The 18734-nt window shown below is 34.7% G+C and overlaps 1 protein-coding gene and 1 long non-coding RNA gene across 5 annotated transcripts in view; one reads left to right on the forward strand and one right to left on the reverse strand.

The window, feature by feature from the left end:
- The window catches only part of GLRA3 (glycine receptor alpha 3), a 94386-nt gene that overhangs the window by 4450 nt on the left and 71202 nt on the right, over nucleotides 1-18734 (forward strand). For all 4 annotated transcript variants that reach the window (XM_030010690.2, XM_030010709.2, XM_030010682.2 and 1 more), the window contains exon 2: nucleotides 17111-17238. In XM_030010690.2, the coding sequence (XP_029866550.1) occupies nucleotides 17111-17238 (128 nt within the window). The remainder of the gene's footprint in view (nucleotides 1-17110; nucleotides 17239-18734) is intronic.
- On the reverse strand, nucleotides 169-17114 carry LOC115339975. Its single transcript, XR_003922878.2, has 3 exons — nucleotides 15296-17114; nucleotides 8021-8202; nucleotides 169-383 (listed from the first exon to the last, which is right to left on the reverse strand). It is a non-coding gene; the product is annotated as an uncharacterized LOC115339975 (long non-coding RNA).

Raw genomic sequence — 18734 nt, forward strand, 5'->3', positions numbered from 1 at the left:
TCAATTTGAAAAGATAGTTACTGTGGGATAAATCAGTTAACAGACTCCAGGTCCTAATGAAAAAGATTTGGTATGTGTCAGGGAGCAGCAAGGGAAGGGAAGGTGAGCTGGGAGTTCAGACTCACAGCAAGGCAGGCAGGAGCAGGATCCTACCAACAAAGTTTGCAGTTGCAGAGCACCTGTGCAGGAGCAGAGCAGATCCAGTCCAAACAACAGTTCAGATTGACAGGCCAGGTTGGTAGTGATGAGGCAGGTCCAAGGTCAAGCCAAAAAGTCAGGTCAGCAGATCAGGCTCAGGCTCAGAATTAGGAAGGTACAAGGCTGGGTAAAGGTTTACTTGCACAGTAGCTCGCACAGAGACCAAGAGCATCTCCCCAGCACTCCTGAGGGAGAAAAAAAAAAAAAAAGGAAAAAAGAAAAAAGAAATGAACAAAGAAAAAAAGAAAAAAACAGCTCCTGAGAGAAGAGGGGTGGGTGAACCCCTGCTGAGGCTTCTACAGCTTTTTATCAAACAGCTCTGCTTCAAAGCTGGGCTGCTGCATTATCAGAGCTGGCAATAAGTCCAGGTAGCCAAACCCCTGGGATGAAGGAAATGTGCTCAGGGTCCTTAAAAAATGTTAGGAGGAGAGCGTCAGGGTTCCCTTGCAGGATGTACCCATAGGCAGGCATTCGTTGTACTTTCCAAAACTCAGACAAAAAGGAAGTGGGGGTTTTTGTGACAAAGAATACATGATTCAAATTCTTTTATATTTCAACTATAGCAGTGAAAACACTGAAATCCCTTTGAACCAAATATGAGTTTTGCCATGAGTATGAATTTGATCAGAACTTTTACTATCCATTCTTTATTTCTATAAAAAACAATTATTTGTGCAACTACCGCGTTTATAATTTTGAGAAAGAATTATTTGTAGATTTTTGAGTTTATAATGTTATAAACTGTAAGAAAAATAAATAACAAAGAAACTTCAGTTAAAAACATGAATCTTTCAATTCTTACCGTGCCCATGACATTTTCTTACTTTTCAACCTCTCCTAATTCATTCCTAGCCAACTGATGCTAACAACTGAAAGCAAGTAATATTGTGAGATAAGTGCTGTGCTTCTATATGATGAAAAAGGTAGTAGCTCCTCTATCAGATTAGTCTTGTCCAGATATCCTAGGAATCATGACAATTAGAGAAAATGAAAATTTTTATAAGATTAGAGCTTCTTATTTTAACAGATTTAGAATACAAGCTTCAAATGACCTTACTGAGTATTATGTAATAATACCTATAGGGAATTATTCCTGCAAATCAGCTTTTCTCAAGTAATGAACAATGAAGAGCCCCTCTGTGTGGTGTTGCATCTTCTCCTTTTTATTGCTTTTTCTACTAATCTTCATGATGTTTATTGGAAGAATCAGTAAAAGGAGATGGGAACTAAAAAGGAGTAGCTTTACTTTCACTGATATGTGGGCCTTGTGAACAGATGGAGTAAAAGGCACCTTTTTGAGGATATCAACTACCAGTAGAAAGGGAACATTTCGGAGAGCAGGAAAAGACACAGCTAGAAACTATGTGTAACAAGAATGCAGGACCAAAGCAGAAGAATTAGAAGAGCATCATGAAGCAGAACAGTCTGCACAGTAATGTCAAGAGAAAAGAAGACGAGAATCTTTGAGACTGTACTTTTTTCTAGCGGGGACTATAATGAATTATTTTTTATGGCTTCTGAAACAATACGATCCTTCCTGACTGATGTCTTTAGATGCTGTGTCAATACAAATGCTAAGTAGTGACAGTAAAAAGAAAGAATGAAGGAAAAAAGTACAAAAATAGACAGCATGTGGTTATAAAAGTATAAAAGAATGCATTTTGTTATTACTCTTCCAGTCAGCTGTAATTAATTACTCCAACCTTATTCAACATCAGACAGGGTAATAATACTTGGTCTACATTGCAGTGGACTTTCTACATAATGAACACTTCCTATATAATTTTCCTATACCACATACCACCCTGTTATTCCTGTAGACCTACCACAGATGTACAAAATGAGCAGGGACTGTGGGGAGAGTCAGGACTATTTCCAGGTAGGAACTTCCCTAAGGAAGATCAGTCCTCTTCAATACTGTTATTACTGAAGTTTCTATTTGGTGACATGAAACATTAGCAAAATGCAGTTTCCAAGGGAAACAGTTTGAGACCACAGAAAATGTAGAAAAGTTCAAGAAGACTCTGACCTGAGATGATCATGTGGTCACTGATGGGGCTGTTGAAATAATGGAGCTGCACAAATAGTGGGGCTACTGTCTAATACAAATCAACGGCTATAGGAAAAAGCAAGCCAGCAGATTATCCTGAGACTGTTTCAGTGAAACAATGAACTGAGTAGAAAGCAAACACAGGAGTACTAAATTATCTCAGACTGTGAGATTGAGTTAATTGCTATTAACCTGTATGTGACTGTTACAGCTAAAACTAATTTAGGAAGGGTATCATAAGCAAAATCAGTAGAGCTATGACATTTAAAAAAGCAAACTCATTTTCTCCTCTTCCTGATTAAAATTCAAGCTGCAGTTATAACTACATAACCCACTGTCTTAATATTTTGCCCTTTGTTGCATTCCATCTTTGATATAAAATATATATAAAAATACCTTTGATAGAAAAAAATATAATATTGGAATATGCTACCCATCTCACTGTTGCCCAAGGCTTCAAATACAATGTACAGTTTGCATAAGACTACACTATGTCTAGAACTTATCTCCAGTTTCTTGTAAAATACATTTTTCTACCTTTCAGAATTTTGAAAGGTAAAGGTAAAATATAAGCCTAATTTAACCCTAAATAGCATCTCTGAGGATCCATAAGCACAAGAATATATCATTTCCAAGATGACTTTCTATGAAATTGGCTGTTTAGAAATATGTATAATTTTTACCAACAATTACCTTTAATTAACTTTAATTTCACAACTAACCACTCAGCAGAAATGCCGAGTAAATACAGTTATACCAGCATAGTTCTTCAGGTTTTTTAAAATTGTTATTACTTTACATCTTAGTGGGTGACTGCAGAGCTTAGGGACTTTTTTGTGAAAAGCTGGTTTATAATGTTCTGGGATACAGTGGGACTTGTTTATTAAAAAGATCCTGAGTCCTTGTCCTGCTAAAGCTTTCATTTCATAAAGTTTTCAAAACTGCACTGTCATCTGTTAGATTCAGTAATGCACAGGGGCATCCATGCTCTGGGCATATGTAGGCTAAGACATATTCATCTGCAGGGACCAACTAAACTTCCAGTTTTGTGAGCAAAGTATCCGCTGGCTAAGGGTGCCCTACTAGATAAATGAAATAAATGTCACAAAGTGGTAACTTGCTGGCAAAAGTAGGGTAAAACTTTTCATTTTTTGATGGGTAAAATAAAAATTTTGAAATCAATCATGACTAAAGCACTGAATTCACACAGCTAAATTATGACTAACTACAGTATTCTAAGCTAAATGTTAATTCTGTGCCTAAGCATCTATATAATGCCTCCATGAAGGGATGTGCATCTGAGTGATGTTTTCCCTGATGCTATCAGGTCAGATCCTTTACCGTTGACTCAGCAGTATTAGAACTAAAATCAAAGTGGGCAGATATCAGCATTACATCCAGACTACATCCCATAAAAGACTTTTTTTGAAATCCATAGTGGGTTTTTTCATTGCTTTATTCTATCAGAAAGAATGCTTTATGCAAACTTACTTTTTATTTTTTCCAAAAAAAAGGAAGCAGATTTATCAGAGTTTGCTTTAACTCTCAATTTGCAAGAGTTAAAGTAAAATAAACTATCTTCTGTCTTCCTTTAGTTCTTGCACACTAAAGATTGGATACCTAGTTGTTTTGAACAATATTGCGATTTTTTACTACGCAAAGTGAATATGAAATGCACCCTCTTAAGACAGTAATCCCTGGTTAAAAAAGTACCATACAGTAGAGAACTGGAATTAAAAATGCTATTTGCAAGCAGTTTCTCCATATATGCATTAAAATTTTATCTCCAAAACTTATCCCAAAATTCTAACACTGTGCAAATGAACTCTACGAATATATCTATATCTTTACCTGGTTTTGTTGTTCCTGTACATAGATCTTTGGATGTAAAAGTACTCAAATCTTCCTCTGTAATCAAAATGTGAGCACAAATGCACTTGTTCAGATTCCCTAAGTAATGGTTAACAGAATGCCCTTTTTCATCCTTTTTAACAGTGATGACTCCGTCAGGAGATGAAGTGTTTTGCACATAATAAAGACTGGAACACCGTTTGGGGGGCTCCTTAAAGTCTCCACAATCGCCCAGGAAAGGGGAGGGAAGGGGGTGCTCTACCTGGACCCCATGAAGCCCCCGGACCAGCCCGCGTAGGATGTGCAGAAGGTGGCAGGGGATTGGTGCATGTCATGATCTTTCCTTCACCCAGCATATTTCCATTTGTTTATATGAAGCTTAGATGACTCAGATGATAATGAAGGGGGTGCTGACATAAGCAAGACTAGTATAGCAAAGACAAAATGTGTATCTGAGGGGAAGTTTAAACACCACTTTCTGTGTGTGAAAGAGAATGCGTGTAGTGGACCACGATAATTTTTTTGGAAATATGAAAGACTAGCAGCACTGTTTTTTAACCTTCACATTATTTTCTTCGACTTATTCAGTAAGGAATATGCTTCAGTGCATGCATTAGGAATACTGGGTTCTGTCATTATGTGGCATGAATCCTGCCACTCTCATCATTACCCTGAAGTTCAGCCCTGTTGTTGCTTAAAGAATGTCTTATACTGAATTATTATAGTTTTGATTCTGGGTAGAATTAATAAAAAGGAAAAAATTACTTAATCCATGTATCACATGTAAATTAACACAGCTGGTTGAACATCACCATTCCTGCTCACAGAAAATTCCAAAACTCTGAAAAGATTTTATTGTTTTTTCAATGCATAGAAGGAAGTTTAAGTTGCAGAAAGCAGGAAAAAATCACTGTCAATTCTGTGGGGGAGATGTTCAGAGAAATTTTTGAAAATTAGAACCAGAGACCCCACCTTCCGCTCCCTCTGACATTAGAAAACTGATTGTGGCTGACAGAATAGAAGGGACACTGGACAATAGTCCCCCCAAGCCTGCCAGCATTTCATTAAAAAAACATTGAAACAGATATGTTTCTGTAAAACTCTATTTCAAGAAATCAGTATTTTTTCAACTAGAAATATTGCCTTAATTGAAAATTCTGAATCAATATGACTAATCAAAATAAACAATTTTCATGAGAAGTGTTTCAGGCAAGAACTTTATATAGCACTGGTTTCTACTTACTGGTAAGTTTTGACTTGTCTGGGCTGTAGTCCTGCTTGTTGAAATACTTTATTTTAAGGTGTGTGACTCTTCAGGCTATATTCAGCTTTTCTCTAACTGAACTCATACCTTATCAAACTTATTTGGGGGAAAAACTCTCATCTTCTTAACAGCCATCTGACAGGCTCACTGAAGATACAGGACAACATTGTTGTACTGATACAAGCAGAGCTTCCCTAAGGCAAATGGAATAGTGTTTAATTGAATTGTGCTTCAGTCTTCACAGACCCTGGGGTTTTAATTCAAAATCAATTTTTTATCCAGTTTTGATAAACATCAACCAATTCATTCTGTTATAAGATTTTCTGTGAAGATTTTTACAAATAGTAAAATAATTGTTTGAAAAGAAACATCAAAGAATGCCAATTTTCAGTTTCAGTTATGGTTTTCAACTCATAAAAGTCGATTTTTAAAGCAAAACCAGGCAAAAGAGGAACAGAAGACTTATGACATTCTAAATGGTCATTAATTATGATTAAGATAAATATCTTTTCTACAGTTGCACACTTCAGTGAACACTGTTCCTGTTTATATTGAGTGAGAGTACAGCAACCTAGTGGATGCAAAGTGAGCTGATGGGGCAATGCCACAACAATAGTAAAAAATCTAGCCAGTGAATTAGAACTAGAAAACACAGTAATATGCAGCTTTACAATTTAAAGGACATTTGGGGATGCATTCAAAATACAGGATCAACCAAGCAGCTATAATCTGTAGAATTCTGTTTTCAGTATTCACAGATTGCTTCTAGATTTGGGAAGAGTTTGCCTTGGAAAACAATAATTTGCAGTTTTAGCTGGGCAAAAGTCTTGTTTTAATTAATTCTCTTTTCAATCTAGTGTGGCCTTATTGACATCAGTTGAATTACTATTCATTATGGTGGTGAAAGACACCAGTCAGTTCCTGCACAAGTTCAACTGGTTAGAGGAATCATTCATTAATCACAAAAATAAATGTAATTGTTCAGCTCTGACAAGCCTTTATAGAAGGATATCTGGTGTTATAAAAGATAATATTCTGAAATTATTTTACTTGGTCATTTTGCGATCTATCCATTACTCCAATATCTTTTTTCCATTATTCAGTTAATACGCAAATTAGTCTTTATAGTGAGATAGTAATGCAAGTTCGGATTACTATAAATTAGTGATTTACAGTTTCTATTTTCAAAGATATTCTGTTCATTTTAGCCAAGTATTATCTGTTTAAAAAAAAAACAAAAACAAAAACAAAAAGCAGTTAATTGAATTTTTGGAAAATCTGACTTATCTTTAATTCAAAGTTAGTTCAAAAACTTAACCCATGCAGTAGATCTTTGGAAGAGTGAGAGATTTGCCAGACTTTGAATATTTAATACATTCTCTGCTCCTTGTATAGCAGTTTGAGTCAGCTTTTTCTCCAAAAATGTAGGTTGAGTAAATTAAGAAGGAGCAAGAAAGTAAGACCTGAGTTTAGAACATTTATAAAAATAAGGTATAAAAGAGGTACAAAAGACTACTAAGGAAGTAGGTGCTTCTGGGAAAACAATGAACAAATGCTCAGATTAGAGTCACAATTCGTAAAAAATCTCAAGAAAATTCACATGCTGCATGGCTGTAATTGGCAACAACAAACTTGTCTTAAACAAGAAATTAAAATTAGAGGGACAGCCTGTGGTTTATTGAATCCAGTTGAATCCATACCTTAATTAAGCTAGAAAGCCACGCCCATAGGATTATGAAGAATGCTGACAAATTATTTTTATTCCTTTACCCTAAGGGATAATTTTTTTTTTCCAAAGCGGTAAGGTGAGGGGAGGTGGGTGTGGGGGGGGGGTAGTAAAGCATTGTGCTTATATATGTGCACTGAGTCACAAACAAAAATAAGTATATACAAATTTAGCATCATCTAGAATATAAAGCCCTCTGACCTGTAGAATGGTGATCAGGTCAGAGTGACTTAATCAGAATACTTAAAACCCCATTGTTCTGTATTTTTATTCTCTGTTAAGAAAAGCTGAAACACTCCACAGCAATCCAAAGCTTTTTTAAACTATAGTACATAAAGTAAATAAGCTATAAACATTATACCATTTTATTTCCATGACAAACAGGACTGGAGGAAGACTGTAGGGCTGGAGGAATTCTCAACTGTATTAAGAAAAGGGAAAAAAATATGACACCATAAAGGTATCAGGAACATCGTAACAAAATGCTTGTAACCATTGCCTAACCTAAAAAGAACACTAAAATGCAATGTTACTTCAGACACTGAAACAGAGAAATGAAATTTTTCCAAATCTGAAAGAAAAGACATTTTTAATAGTTTCATTGAAATGCAATCCCATGTATTTTTCACGTAGTTTTCATTTCTAACTAAATCACTAAAACAATAAAGAATGGATAATTAGTGATCTTAAAATGGAAATTTATTGTTTGTTGCACATAAAAATTGTTACTTTGGCTGAAAATGTGTCCGGATGTAACTCTACTTATCTCTGCAGGATTATAGCAAAAAATTAATCTGACCATTTGAACTTATTCAAAATAAGAGGATAAAAGGGCAACTAGAAAAATCTAAAACTGTGAAAAATCAGTAGAAAATATAACCTGTCGCAGAAAACATTTAAAATTCTCCTGAGGATTTTTCTTAGAAAATACCTCTTTAAAATACTGGTGATACAATGCTTCTGCTCCTGTTAGTTGAAGTAACAGTCTTTTCTCTGGCAAACGTGAGTTAAGAGTTCTGTGCTTCAATCTGATCTGATAAAATTATTATCCAAAACATTGTAGGATATGAAAATCTGCATTTTCATTGCATTAGGAACTAACAACTTCATGACCTACGACAAATAAAAAAAATTTTATCTTTAATTAGCAAGCAACACATTATTGTCAGTTTTAACAGAAATAGTAGGAGAAGCATTTGTAATCTCAGTCTTTTTTGAGACATTGGAAACAATTCTTTCTCCTTCATTTAATCTCTTTGGGTTTAGTACATCACTCTTCCACTACTCTTTCACCATTGGAAACTCACTTTTCTTTTTTTTTTGGTTTTATTTGGTCCCTCAGAATGAAATTAATTTATTCACCAATAAAGCTCAAGCAGAATTATTTTTGTGCTGGAATAGAAAGGAGTTGGAAGAAAATTATCTCCTTGCATTAACCTTGAACTGTAGAAGAAGGTAAAGTTATGCAATTCAGGCATCTAAACTAGGAGTTCAGTTACCCTGGGTTCACAGTGTAGATAATATGAAGAGATTGAGTCTTCCAAAAGATAAATCAGAGAAGGAGCTGAATTTTGAGTCTTGTTTTGCTCCTCAGAAGAAACTCCTTCTGTGTGAGCTAAAATGGGACAGCAGTGACAGCTGATTCTGTATGTCACTTTCAGGACTGGATCCATGCAGCTGTGATCCTCTGACACAGCTCCTGCCTTTCCAGATTAGCCCTGGCTTTTCGTGAATCAATATTGCTGATGAATGGACTCCAATAAGAGAAGTCTATTTATCTTCTATGTAAGGATTTTAATTTTCTGTAGAGTGAAGAGATTGCTTAAAAATTTTATTGCAATTTTTAAAACTATTTGCTTTAAACATATGTGTCCCCCCTTCTGAGCTCCCAGTCCACAATATTTGCCTCATTTGCAAGGCTTTCAAAAGTCAAAATTGTTTATTGAAATAAAAAATAGAGAATTTCATTTCTCTTCTGACACAGCTATCTCAGGTAGCCAGTTTAAACACATCACACCTCAGAAGAACATCTGTGTCATGCTACTTGACTGAACAAATACATTTTAATGACAAACTGTGCAAAATTTTGGAAAGACTTTAGGAAACAGCTTTATCCGCAAAAATCAAACAACTTAGTATTGTTTATTCTTTACATTGACTTTTTTTTCCCTGAAATTGAAAGCAGTTTTCACCTTTCTGAAAGAGCAGGATTTATTATTTTTGTTGAAACATGGAAAACACTTTCATTTGAAAGGGCTTGAGGCTTTCAGTGGTCATTCTTGTTAACATTTGTTGGTTTTTGTTTTAAGCTGTCACATTCTGGAACATTCATCTGTCAAAAAGGTATTTTTGTCAGGTTTATGTTCACTCTTGGAATAACGTGAGCAAATTCTACATACTATAAACTCTGATCTTTTTAGTTCTTTTCCTACTTCAATTAATAGATCAAATAATTAGAGACACTCCCTTTACAAAAAAAAAATCCTATGCTTCTGACCTCTTCAAACATCATGTTCATTTTTCCCATTAATTGTACTAAATACATTTTTTAAGAGATCTATATTGCACAGAAGAGGATTTAAATACTGTCTTCATACCACAAAATCTTATTGCCACAATTTTCAAAGTGCAATTATCAGACACCACCTATTTGAGGATCATTTCATTTTAGCAAACCTTGTTAATTACAGGGTTATACTGACTAATTTTTGTTTTAAAATTGATGAATTCTATCACCATTACTTACAGACTCAAGGAAGTAGTCATGAGATTAATTTACCTAACCATTATTGGTGAACCAGTGAATAAGTAGCAATTCAGATTAATTTACTGAAATGCTTTCATGTATTGTTGTTTGTGAGATGCTGCTGAGTGCATATTGGCTGGCTGCAGTTTTAGCTTTCCTTATGAGTGTGTAATTAATTTCCTTGAGTTTCTCTGCAAAGCTTTTTAATGTAAAAAGTGCATTAAAAACATTCAAACATTGGTTGGAGAGAATGGACCACAAACACAAGATCCAATTGCTCCGGGGGTTTGGCCACGCTTGCAGTCTTAGAGAATAAGCTAAATGATGAAATGAAATGAAAGAGCTAGTGGACCATCATAATGCGTGCAAAGCATCATATAACAGCTCTGTAGTATCTATTGTAAGGTGAAATACAAAACTGCTACCTCTCTGAATAGCTAAAATGGATTGTGTTTGAGACAAAAGAAATAATTTATGAGCAGATGAGGAAAATCAGCAAGCCAAATACGACAGTAACTTAGTGTTAATATAAGATTTTCAAGTTAAAATACATTGGTAGTTTAACTATGGAAGGAAGAAAATGAACATACCATCTAATTAAAAGATAATTTGTATCAATTATATTCAGAAGTAAGTTAGTGAGACTCTGGAGAGTACTCTCAGAATAACTTAGATAAATTAGAGGACTGCTCTAACTTGGTCTTGGAAACTTCTCTCTGGGAAGTCTCCAGTGGAAGGTATCATTACAGCACACCATACTCTTCTTTATCTCTGTCATCCACCTGTAGCAGCAACAAAATGGAAAGAGTCAGCAAATGGTGTAAAATGTAATTTCTTCCTTCACCTTTTGTCTATACTACTCTTATTAAGCTCTTCTGGAGGGCTACAACCTTGCTTATACAAATGTTGACAGTAGCCCATTACTTCTTTTCTTCAATATTTTCAAATAAGTAGGTATTGTTTTAAGACTGAACCAACACACTGAAAGCGATTTTTAAGAACCACCTTAAAGATGAAAAGTTTTAAAGAGAGAGGAGAAATCAATGAAAACCAGTACTTTCTGTAGCACACAAATGATACAAAAGTCTCAAAGGCAGTATGATTGAAATTACTTTTGAAAATATGTCTTTTAAAATAAAGCATATATAAAGCACTTTCATTTGTAATGTTCCGTTCCTCTATTTGTGCTTTGGTAAAAATGTGCAGAAGTATGGAGCAGATAGAAAAGAGACAGTTTATGAGTAGGAATACAGTGGTTCCTCAGAAAAACATGGGAAAGCTTTAGCATTGTAGCTTTAAATGTTTTAGAGAAGAAAACATTTGTGGAGATTGTGAAATTCCCTTTGAAGAGTTTTTCTCATTTTCTTTTGGAGGAAGGGAAGAGAGTAAGGTTTGCTCTCACAAACATGCCTACTTTAAATAGACATTTCAGGAGCACAGTTTCATGACCTGTGCTTTCTCTTGCTGTCTAAATTGCCAGCTGCTAGATGAGATCTCCCATTTAAATTCTGTAGATGTTGGTGCTCTGGCTGCGTAGTTCTGTTAACTATATATTTTTTTCAAAGTTCTGTAGTAGTAATTATTTTAAAATCATAAAAGAATCAATAATAATGTAAACATATCCTCAGCAGAGGGGTTAGAACTGAGTCCTATCACCTGCAATCACAGTCATACATGTCACAGCGTCCTAATAGCCTTATCTACCTCTGTCTTGAAACACACAGGGCTTTTCTATCTCTACTCAAAGTGCTAAACTATTCTGAACTGAAATGTTTCAGTGGTTGAAAGCCTTTTAATTTATGATCTAAATTTATCCCTGGCCTCTTCATATCTATTTGCTTTCATGACAATTTTATCATTTAGTTTAAAATTCTTTTCTCTTTGCAGGTTCATGTCATAGATAGAACATTAGCTCATTTTTTCCTAGTAGTGGTCAATCTCTGTTTTTTTAAACTGCCTGTAGTTTATGGGCAGCTCAAGTGCAGTTTCCATTCTGGAGCTTAATTCCATACTGTGTAAGGAGCTGATGCTCATACAACTGCTGGGTAAGTCAAATACCCAGCTGTGAAAGGAATTGAGCAAAATGGGCCTACATTACCACATGCAACCTGCAACCCAGATTACAGGTTACAGCACAGGCAACTGCAAGCCTGCAACCCAACCCCAGCTTAGAAGGACCCTGAGAAGATACAGTTTTCCACTTTGAACTATGCTCATTGCTTCCCTTCCTTAAGCTCTTCAAGTCCATAAAGTGTGTTTTGGCAATCTGAAGATTTCTGCATGAGATTTGTAATGTCTACTCTGAATTTGCCTGCTTTTCTATATATCATAGGTCATTCCTTTTCACCAAACTGGCCATATATGAAACACAATACCTTATATTTTGCTAAATTGTTTCTTCCAGAAAGCTATACTGTCTTGGCTGGTACAGTTTGATCTTTTGTTACGTTACCTTTATTATTAAACTGTGTGCCTGAATTCCCATTTGAATTTGTCTGTCTCTCATTGATTTTTCTTCTGCCTTTGTTCTTTAGATAAATGCACAGCATTTTCTGTCCCTTTGAGGTATTTATATACTTCAATCATGTTATTTTTCAATCTTCTTTTTGATAAACTAAGCAGAGTGAGCTCTTAAAGTCTCCTACTTTAAGAAAATTTCCCTAACTCTCAGATCATGGTTTAGTGGCTTTGTTCAGTACCTTTCCTAATGCTTTAATATCCTTTTAAAACTTGGACACAGAATTTGATGCAATGTCCCAGAAGTGTTCTCATTAATATCATATAAAATAGTAAGTGACCTTCATGCTTCTACTCACTCTTTCAGTCTTTCCACACCACTGGATAACACAGTAGTGCAGTGAGAACTTTATCACAACAGTGCTGAGTTGTTCAACATGAATCTGAATCCTTCTTCAGACTCACTGCTTTCTCCAATACTGCCCACATTCCCAATTCCTGTATCTCTTAATATCCTTCCTCTGTCTGTTTTAAACTGTTCTACTTAAACGGACTGAACTTAAGAAATTTCTTGCCCTCAGCAATATTTATACCTCTGTCAATATTTTTTTGCAATTCTTATTTTTAAACCATTAATGATTTTGTATTTTCTTTCTGGATCATAGATGGCAGTGCTGAACACCATTCTTACTACAACTCCCTACAGTAGCTTTTTGTCTAGAATTTAGGATGTGGGTACTGATCTAGAGAAGTTGCATCTTGGCTGTGCCGGGCTGCTTCTTGCTCTCTAACATTTATATCCCACTGTAAATGTCCTCAGCTTGACCTAACACTTTCTGACTCAAATATGACTTTTGGTAGGTCATGGACTGTCACAGACCTGTGATTCAGGATGTTTTCCTATCTCAGTCCCTGAAATTCCAACTTGACAGTCTTCAGGGCATGATGCAAAGCTCACCTCTCCTCAGATTTTAGGTGAACACTGGTTTGACAGACAGAATAGACCAAAGACAGGAGTAATTATAGTCCTGGTGATTCTAATTTTCTGTTCATGCCTGGTTTTGTATAACAGCTTATTTGGAACAAAAATTCTTACCCTAACTTTTGATGGTGTAGATTCAGCTGGTCACAAATGATTTTTCTGAATATGTCATTTGACAACATTTTCCATTTTTTTCTTAATTTTTGTCCACTACTTTAGTTAACAAATTTCTTTTTAATTATTTGGCAAGGCTTGATTTCCATTCTAAAGATGTTCAGTACACATTCAGGAAAGTGAAATAAAGTACTGCTTTAAGTCTGAAATTGGAAAATGGTTTAAATCTTTATAACTGTTAGTGATATTTACCAATAGCCCACAGGAACAACACAGAATCACTACCAGGGCTAACATTCTTGTTGGTAACTTTTCCTGGTAAAATATGAATAGACCAGAAGACTGGGAGGTTATAACCTTTCTCCAGTAAAAGTCTTCAGCAATGAGAAGCCTTTGTTGCCTCTACCTGTGAACAAAAATGTACAGCTTTTCTTCTCAGTAATTTAAAGTTGTGTGATGACTTTATGCTAATCACAAGTCTATTGTAGCTTACTTCCGAATGCACCACAGGATAAAAGTTTTGCTGATAGTAAATTCTTCTAATTCTGCCTGTTAGAAAATGGATGCACAAATTCTTTTAAAAAAAGTGACAGGTCAGAGTAAATTCCCTCTAGAGGTACAAAAGCCATTCCTGGACTTATGGAATAGTTGTGTGTCGAGGAGGAAGCTATGTGCATTAACACTAAAAGGAGCTAAATTCATACTTCATGAAGGGAGTGTAACTTTCTCTAACCACTTAGCCAGAGGCTTATTTTTCAGAGGCAGTGTACAATAAAACTGAAGAATCCTTACCGTGCAGAATTAATTTTTATGTTAATCTGCAAACAGAAAACCTATACTTTGCCAGGTAGGCCTTCCTAAAATCCACTACCTTACTCAGGTTTTACTATATTACCAAGTCTTGCTCCTTTTTAACTAGAAGAATATTCCACAAGTCAGCTCAGCTGATAGATGAAAGTATTATTTGTCCAACAGTATTCTTGAAATACATGTTTTCAATTTAAGGTAATTTGAAAGGGCAGAATTCTGCAGTGCTCAACCAGATCTTACTCAGTAACACACCAAGCTGAGAAAAAGGGAAAACATTCCTTAAAGAAATATTTAGTTACAGATTATAGCTGATTTCTACAATAAAACTGGCTTATACAAAATTTATTAATTATGCTGAATTTATTGTTTTCAGAAGCAGGCAATAAAATTATTGAAGATATTCTGAGACTTTTAACTGACTAATGAAAGCAAGTATTAATGATGCTATCATACAAAAAAGTAAATGCCACTTTGAGAAAATCCATAGTCACAGCAATTACTATTTTTCCTATTCAGCATTAGTTACCTTAATTTCAAGGTACTCTATTCCATGGCAGCCTTTAAAAGTAACAACTACAAGTACAACAAAGAAAGATTTAAAAAAAGTTCAGTGAAGTGAATAAAGGACAAACAAACAAATTCTCCATTCAGAGAAAGTGATCACAGAAAGATGAAGCTAACAATGAGCTTTTCTATATTTGTGTTCTGGAGAATTTATTTATGTCCAGAATAAAAATATAGGAGATATATATCCTGTTGTGTCAGAATTCTATATACCCTATGGAATAGAAATATAACTTTCTTATACAAGAGTATAAGAAAGAAATCTAAGTGTTATATATATATATATATAAATATATATATATACACAATAACTTGATTGTCCTGCCTTGCAAATAGATAAAATCCAGCAAAGTGTACTTGGACTCTCATATTTTATTTGCTTTATAACCACATACGATGTTTTACAGAAATTTAAATGACTACAAGTTGCAATAATGTGATGAATCAGATACATTCAGAATGATTGATAATGAAAATTATGCCAATAGGATAATTTGAAATTGAACTAGAAAAAGCATATGTTAAGTCCTTACTTTCTCAGAAAGGGAAATACATTCTCCAGCTATGGGAAGAAATAAAGAACTAGGTTAGCTACTTAAGGAGACTAAAGAAACATTTTTACTGAAAGATAATACTGAAAGAGATACCAAAGTATTCAGAACAATTTAGAAATATCCAACAATTCAGAAATTTATGAGCAATCTAGAAAAATGTAAATCAACTTACATAGAGAATAGAATAAACACTAAATAAGCAAATAAGCAGAAGGATTAATTTTTAACTCTCTGATTTCAGATAATATTACAATTAGAAGACTTAATTGCCAGTTTTAATTCAAATATGAGTAAACCACAGCATCTTAGAGGTTTCTATGTTCATATTCTGTGCATGCCCAAATTTGGAATACGCAAGACTTAATATGAAATAGTTTTTTATTTAAGTTATTAAATCCAAATTTCAAATTTGAAGACAGATTTTTTAGTAGACCTTCTAAATGGAAGTTGCCATAAAACTGTAACTTTTCACGTCCTGGTTAACACAGTCTTGGGAGGAAAAAAATTACATTCCCAATCTTCACTTAATATGGCATCTGCATACACACATACCTGTATGGAATTTTTCTATTTTGGAACTCCATCCATTGCTAACAAGCAAAGTTCAGCATTGTTTTTTTATGAGTTAGAAAATTCTGAAGGGTTTTACATTATTTCCTGTGTTTACTTCTAAACAAAGGCATATTTAAGCACTTCTAAAAGAGTGGATTGGCATTAATAGGAGACAATGAAGTGGGTAAGTAAAAGAGATTCACATCCTTCTGCAATAGATTTTTGACTCGAAGTCAGCACAAACAGGAAAAAGCTCTTTATCATTTTTGAGACTCCCAAAAGCTATGAAGGGTTTTAGTTGCACTGTGTATCACAATGTTACTCACAATTTTATTTATGTATATATTTACTGACTGTATTGTTTTTTCGATGTGTTGGCCAGCACTCCAGTAAGCGTTCCACAACAGTAAAGACCTTTTCTTTGGGTCCACATGGCTGATCACAGTGCCGATACTCTTCTCTCTTCACATGTGCAGAGCACACTTTAGAGTGTCAGTGGGAGTTCTGCATGTGCATGGAGAGGAGGCTATTGGAGATGACATTTGCCATGTGGCCCTGAGATGAAAATTTTGCCCTAAAATAGTTCCTTCAGTAAGTGGTTGGGTTTTTTCCACTGCAACAGTCACTTTTGTTTTAACAGAAAATTAACCTCTAAGAAAAAGTTAAAGAATACCAGTTGCAAAGAGACTGATATGTTGTCTTAAGTTTAAATATCAACATAAAACATTGGTTGGACAAACATCAGTGGTACCAGTACTATTCTAAGAAAGACCCTTATTACTTTTTTTTTTTCTGATCTAGGCTTCTATTACACCACACCCAGTTAAACAGACCAGTCTTGGAATAGACTCCAAATTATGACATTGCACATGCACATCTATTTGTGTAGATGATATTATTTAAGTCTGTGATAATGCATTGATTACTGTTGACTGAAACTGTTATTAATCTCCAAAAGTCCTGAGGAAGAGGTAACAGCAACCTATAACTATGCAGCTTAGCACAAAAAAATTTGCATATAAAATGACAGATATAAAAAGAACTTGGTGTTTCCATTTCTTTGCTACTATTATTTTTGAAACGTAAACTAGCTTGAAAGGCAATTTTAGCTTTCCTATTTTCCTGTTCATACAAAAATGAACTAAAAGTGATTTACTGTGTAAAATTAAAGTTTCCCTAACAAAATCGCTAACAAAATGTTTTGTTTTGGTTTTTTGTTTGTTTGTTTTTCCTTGCTGTTAGCTTGGTAGCCACAAAGGAAACAGACAGTGCAAGATCTCGTAGCATGCCAATGTCGCCATCTGATTTCCTGGATAAGCTAATGGGTAGGATGTCAGGCTACGATGCAAGGATCAGACCAAATTTCAAAGGTAATTTCAAACCTAAACCTTCAGGTTTTCAGTATTTCAGTATTTCTTCTCACACGAATGCAGTTTCTGGAACAAATGTGAAAATGAAGAAGTACACTCACTAAAAAAAAAAGTGCCTTCTTTTGCCTTTCTTTGGTATGACAGTTCATTTCACAGCTGCCCAACATTTCTTTTGGAAATTTAGCTTATCACTAGATTTGAATTGTCTAATATGGTTTGGGTTTTTTTTTTTTTTTTCCTTTCCTGAAATTCTTGTTAATGGATTCAAATTCCCACCTTGGACTACCATAGCCTGAAGCACTCCAGAAAGCAAGTTCTGTGAAACAGAGGCCAAATCCTCATACCTGCTTGATCCTAACTAAAACAAAGAGTATGCTAATAATATGACCATCAGAGTCAAACTCAAGAGAGCTTATCTTAGTTACCAAATCTATCACTAAAATAGATTCCTCACTCCTGTGCCCCAGTTGTGCTTTGAAATGGCAAAAGGGACCATCTTTCCTCTTGTTCCTTCCCCTGTTCTCAGTTCTCCACTGAAACTGCAGGTTATCAATACCTGGAATTTTCTCTTGGTGTGTGCCTTTCATGCAATTATCACAAACAAGATTCAAACAAGACAAAAGAGATTCAAAGAAGATTGAAAGTCCAAAGTTTGCAAATGCAATGGTTACATCTTCTGAGGGTCTTGGTGCAAACCAGACTCAGGCATGCTAAAGTAAAGTATTTAATGAAGGGTTATACAAACTATATTATTATACAAATACACAAACTATTATACAGACAAATACCACCCATTCTAACTTTTGTGGTCTGGGAAGTTTACGTAAATTTGACTATACTTTTTTTAGAATGCAGAAAGTACCAATAATATACTGGAATTATATTTAACTCTATTTCTGAATCTTTAAATCAAGTTATCAGTCTTTAAATTCTCCATGATATAATATTTTTTGAAGAGTAAACCTATTGTGATTAAAAATGATATTATTCTTAATTTGCCTTAGCTGTCTCCTCCTATGCCTATCTTCCTGAGTCCAAGAGATTCTCTTAGCTCTAACATTTCGCTATAAGGCAGGTTTTACTCCATGTTTACTACAAAAATTTTCCTTCAAGACAAGCCTTCCTCCTCTAAGTCATCTGTCAGTGCCTTTCTACCTTAATTCTTATACAGCACTGAATTTTATAATTTTTTGACATTTCCAAGTCCCAGAAACTTAAGTGGTTATGACTCTAAAGCCATTACTATTTGCTTGTTTTGCCAGAATTTGCCCAGACTGATTCATAAGGACCAAGTAGTTTGTCAAATTACTTCCTCATCAGTAAGCCATAAAAAGTTGGTGCTGTATATATAAGCTTATTACCAAGGATTTACTGCAGCTGGAAATGCTTTGCTTTTAATAAGTTAGCAGTGCTGATATTTCTCAGGAAATGATAAACATGCACTGGAAATTCAAACTCATCCCTGAAAGATTTACAACAGTGATCAATAACCCCTA

Source organism: Aquila chrysaetos, chromosome 1 (genome assembly GCF_900496995.4).
Source record: "Aquila chrysaetos chrysaetos chromosome 1, bAquChr1.4, whole genome shotgun sequence".
Lineage (NCBI taxonomy): Eukaryota > Metazoa > Chordata > Aves > Accipitriformes > Accipitridae > Aquila > Aquila chrysaetos.